Raw genomic sequence first — 4,769 nt, 5'->3', positions numbered from 1 at the left:
GCGGCAGGGAAGTACCGACGGGGACGCCGGGGAGGCGAGTACTTCCCCCCTGACGTGGAAAAACGCCAAGTCCCCCCCCCCCCCGATCGGGCCGGGCCGAGCTCAGCTCAGCTCTGCTCTTCCCTCCTCTCCCCTCCCCTCCCCTCCTCTCCCGGGGCGGCGGAGGGGCGGGAAGGGGCCGGCCCGCGCCGGTCCGCCCTCCCTGCCACCGCCGGCGGCGCCGAGCAGGACCAGACCCGTCGGTCGGGCTTTGAGTGGCTGGAAATTCCCGTCCTCAGCGGCTCCTCCCCCGCAGAAATCCCCTCGCCCGGGTGTATATGCGAAGCGCTGCCGCCGCCGCCGCCGCTCACTCGCAGCAAGCCGGAGCCCTGCCGCTATGATCAGCGCCCGCCGCCTCGTCGAGCCGCCGGTTATGGAGGGCTACGAGCAAGCGAAGAAAGAGCGCCAGGGCGGCTTCCCGCTCGACGACCGCCACGACAGCGGCCTGGACTCCATGAAGGAGGAGGAGTACCGGCAGCTGGTGAAGGAGCTGGAGGACATACGCCTGCAGCCCCGCGAGCCGCCCGCCTGGGCGCAGCAGCTGACGGAGGACGGAGACTCGTAAGTGGGGGTCGGGGGCCGGACGCGGGCGCGGGCGCGGACGCGGACGCGGCGGGGGGACAGGGCAGGCTGAGGACGGGACAGGATGTGCTGCCGGCGGGGAGGCGCCGGGCTGGGCCGCGGCGCGGCGGGGAGGGCGGAAAGTCCCTGGAGGGGCGCCAGGGAGAGGCGGCTCCCGCGGCCGCGGAAAGCCCCGGCCGCCGAAAGCCCCGGCTTGCGACACCCGCGCGTGACCCGGGACCGGCCCCGGGCCCGCCTCGCCCCTCTGCCCGCCTCGGGGGGGTTAGCGCGGGGGTTCTAACGCCCGTCGTTCAATTTTTTTGTTTGTTTCCCCTCGCCCCTCCGCAGTTTTCTCCACTTGGCGATTATTCACGAGGAAAAAGCCCTGAGCCTGGAGGTGATCCGGCAGGCGGCCGGGGACCGTGCTTTCCTGAACTTCCAGAACAACCTCAGCCAGGTACTTTCACCTCTGCAGCCCCAAAGCCGGATCAGCCCCCGCCACCCCCACAGAAGCCCTCTGGGGAATTCCCACCCAAAAAAGTCCTTTTTAAAATTTTTTTTAATTGATGGAATCAATTAAGTCAAGCCTACTTAAATCAAAGCCTACATTCAGGAAAGTCCCCTTCTGGCTCCAGCCAGCCTTAGTACAATGCTTCCTCTCCCCTGAGAGTGGCATTTAACACCCGCATTTTTCAAATATGATGCAATGGGTTGCATCCCTCTTTACTGGGATGTTAATTGTAGCCTTCATATGGATTGACTGTTCAGTGTCCGGAGAGCCCTAAGTTCATCACTTCCAGACTAAAGGGCAACTATACAACATGCTGGGAAGCACAAAGACCTGAGTTTATGGGGTGTGTTTTTAATTGGGGGCACAAATCACTGAGTGGTCGAGGGGTCTGTTTGCCTAGATGTTGCTGCCAAGTTTGCAGTGTAACTTACGGGTCTGTGTTTTCTCTTCTGCCTGCAGACTCCTCTTCACCTGGCAGTGATCACCGATCAGCCTGAAATTGCCGAGCATCTTCTGAAGGCCGGATGCGACCTGGAACTCAGGGACTTCCGAGGAAACACCCCCCTGCATATCGCCTGCCAGCAGGGCTCCCTCAGGAGCGTCAGCGTCCTCACGCAGTACTGCCAGCCGCACCACCTCCTTGCTGTCCTGCAGGCAACCAACTACAACGGTACGGGCACGCTGTTGTACATCGATATCGGTGTGCTGTACTGAGGGTAGGGTTGATGTCCCGTAGAGCTCAAAGATCTCTAGAGGGCTGGAGAAGGATCATTATGCCCATTTGAGAGTTGAGGAGCTCAAAGCACGCAGCAGTGTCTGACTTCTTTAAAATGTCACTGCCTTGTAGGCCTCCTTACTGTTGATTATTGGCTCTCGCAGCTTTGAATTTTGCATTTTTAGTGAGTACTTTTGCAGTGCTCCTTTTTTCTGGTTACAGTTAGTTGCAGTCAAACACTGGAATAAAGCCTCCAAGAAATCTTTCCAAAATCCAACCCTGTTATTCATACTTACTGGAAGCTGGAAAGCTCTTCTGGAAAACACCCTTTTGTCATGGATGAAGTGCACACTTAGATACCATCCTGTCCTATCATTTTGACTTTAGCTGAATGATAGGGCATTAGGTTAGACTTACCCAAATTTTCCCTTCATTTGTGTTTTGCAGGACATACATGTCTCCATTTGGCGTCTATTCAAGGATACCTGGCTATTGTTGAATACTTGCTGTCCTTGGGAGCAGATGTAAATGCTCAGGTATGTAATGTATGCTGTGAATTTGACTGAGCAGGGCTGTGTAGTCATAAGAATCAACAGGTCTGGCACTGGCTGTGGCTCTCCTAACGTCCCAAACCTTGTGTTATTTTCATGCAGGAGCCATGCAATGGCAGAACGGCACTACATTTGGCTGTCGACCTGCAGAATTCAGACCTGGTGTCGCTTCTGGTGAAACATGGGGCGGACGTGAACAAAGTGACCTACCAGGGCTATTCCCCCTATCAGCTCACATGGGGAAGAGACAACTCCAGCATACAGGAACAGCTGAAGCAGCTGACCACAGCCGACCTGCAGATGTTGCCAGAAAGTGAGGACGAGGAGAGCAGTGAATCGGAGCCTGAATTCACAGAGGATGAAGTAAGTAGCTATTTGCACCTTTTCAAGAGAAGGGGAAAATCTTGCCCTTTGTAGTTTTTTTTTTTTTTTTGGTGATGCTGCTCTGATGACAGGCTCCAGTGACCTCTTACCTGCATAACAGACATAACAGACATTTATAAATAGCCCATAAAGTAAGGTTACATGATCAGCCATCAGCAAGATGGCAGTTGGGGCGAGCAGATAAATAGAATAAATTTAAGAATAAAATGTGAAAAATAACATGAGGGAACGGAGGTTAGCTTCATGCAACACAGTTGTCTGAATGCTGTTCTGTTGCTGACACCTGCAGAACCTTGTGAGATAAAATTCAAGTTAACGGGTGGTTTTTTCCTCCCCAGCATTTGTTTTTCTAGTGTTCTCAGTGCTGCTAAATGGCAAACAAAACCATTTCGGTGTAGAAATTTTATATGCTGCTGAAGTCAGGGCATGCAGAATTTGGCAGTTATCCCAGAGTGGATACGATACTCCCAGTAAGAGTTTTGCATTAACAGCCTTTTGTTTTTTCTTGCAGCTTATATACGATGACTGCCTTATTGGAGGACGACAGCTGGCATTTTAAAGCAGAGCTATCTGTGAAAAGAAGTGACTGTGTACATATGTATAGAAAAAGGACTGACTTTCTTCATTTAAAAAGAAAGTCGCAATGCGAAGGGAAAAACCAGGAGGGAAATACTACACTGCCCAGCAAGGAGCATGTAATTGTAACAGGACGGTTCCAGGTTCTGGCCTGTGTTTAAATACAGGAGTGGGATGTGTAACATCAGTAGAGATCTGTGATTATTCACACCACCTGATAAAGAGCCACATAGCCAATCTTCTCAGCCCTACAAAGGTAACAGACTACACATCCAACCTGCTGGTTACAGAGAGCTATCTCGTGGCGTTAAGTACCACGAGGAATGCGTGTCGCCTCGTGGCAAGGCAGGCTCATACCAACCCCCCCATCTTGGAGACTGCGTGTTAATCTGTGTTGGGCTGGTGGTGCTCCCTGGCCTTACTGACCGGCCTCAGCTGCTCTTGGTGGGGTGTCCCAGGTGGAGGAGTCAAACCAAGGGACTGGTGACCTCCTGACTGTTAGAAGAAAGTAGCAATAATGTTAACTGTGGGCATTGGAAACTGCGTGTTTCACACCATGTGTGTCATAATTGCTACACTTTTTAGCAATTGTATATTGTGTAAATACTGTACATTTTTTGTTTATAATTATTTTGGTACATGTGAGATATGTATTTATTAAAAAAAGATTACTGTACCTGGTCTGTGTAATGGTTCGTTGCCCACCTCTTCGTCCTGAGATACGTGGGAATCCACCTGGTTCGCTTTTTAAGAAACATTTAACACCTAGTAGACCGATAGGGTCACAGGCTCAGGGGTTTTAGGTGGTTTACCTCGGCAGCAGTCAGACATCTAAGCAGCTCACAGCTCTCACAGCCCTTCTGCTGCAGCTAATTTTGGAAGCAGATGTAGGTGTTGTTTCCTGCGCCCGTTGCGGCAGGCGGGTCGGGGGGCTGGTATTCCCCCTTCGTCACCCAAGCACCAGGCCACCCAGCCACTAGAGAGGGGTTTTGAGGCCACCCGTGGCAGCACCCACCCGCCCGCCCTCGTGGCACCTTTCGTTCCAGCTCCAATACACGGGCGGCAGCTCTTGCTGGGACTTGCCGGCGGAGGCTGGAGGTTTGCAGTGCAGCCCCACACCCGCTCACCCTCGTTTATCACCCGGCTCAGCTCCGGTTTGAACTCGGACACCTTCGGATTTTCCAAAGGGGTTTTCCACGGGAAGAGGGAGCACACACCCAGGAACATGTGCTGCTGCCCTCTGCCCCTGAAATTCAGGCGTGGGGCCTCCCCCCTTCCTGGCTGCAGGAGCTACAGCTCTCCTTGTCCAATTCACAGCGGTGGAGGATGTGGCTTTAACCTGCTCCAGTAATTCCTGTGTGTTTTTCTCCAGCATTCAGACAGAATCACTTTGCTCAAATCCTCACCTGCACCTTATTATCTGTTGGCAGCC

The 4,769-nt window shown here is 53.2% G+C and overlaps 1 protein-coding gene across 1 annotated transcript; it reads left to right on the top strand.

Moving 5' to 3' along the window:
- The first annotated feature begins 228 nt into the window (after positions 1–228).
- On the top strand, positions 229–4,013 carry NFKBIA (NFKB inhibitor alpha). The gene is made up of 6 exons (XM_052782623.1): positions 229–600; positions 949–1,057; positions 1,571–1,781; positions 2,274–2,362; positions 2,480–2,740; positions 3,273–4,013. Exons 1-6 carry the CDS (start codon positions 377–379, stop codon positions 3,318–3,320), a joined length of 942 nt encoding a protein of 313 aa, XP_052638583.1. The 5' UTR covers positions 229–376; the 3' UTR covers positions 3,321–4,013.
- Positions 4,014–4,769: the final 756 nt, after the last annotated feature.

The sequence above is a fragment of the Harpia harpyja genome, chromosome 3 (assembly GCF_026419915.1).
Source record: "Harpia harpyja isolate bHarHar1 chromosome 3, bHarHar1 primary haplotype, whole genome shotgun sequence".
Lineage (NCBI taxonomy): Eukaryota > Metazoa > Chordata > Aves > Accipitriformes > Accipitridae > Harpia > Harpia harpyja.
Note: the sequence above shows the minus strand (reverse complement) of the source record. Positions and strands in the feature narration are given on the sequence as shown.

Bases quoted from the DNA above. Each gene is read 5' to 3' on its own strand.
- NFKBIA (XM_052782623.1), top strand. From the start codon at position 377: ATGATCAGCGCCCGCCGCCTCGTCGAGCCGCCGGTTATGGAGGGCTAC. The intron at 601-948 runs GTAAGTGGGGGT...GCCCCTCCGCAG, and splicing joins CTGACGGAGGACGGAGACTC to TTTTCTCCACTTGGCGATTA. The intron at 2,363-2,479 runs GTATGTAATGTA...ATTTTCATGCAG, and splicing joins GAGCAGATGTAAATGCTCAG to GAGCCATGCAATGGCAGAAC.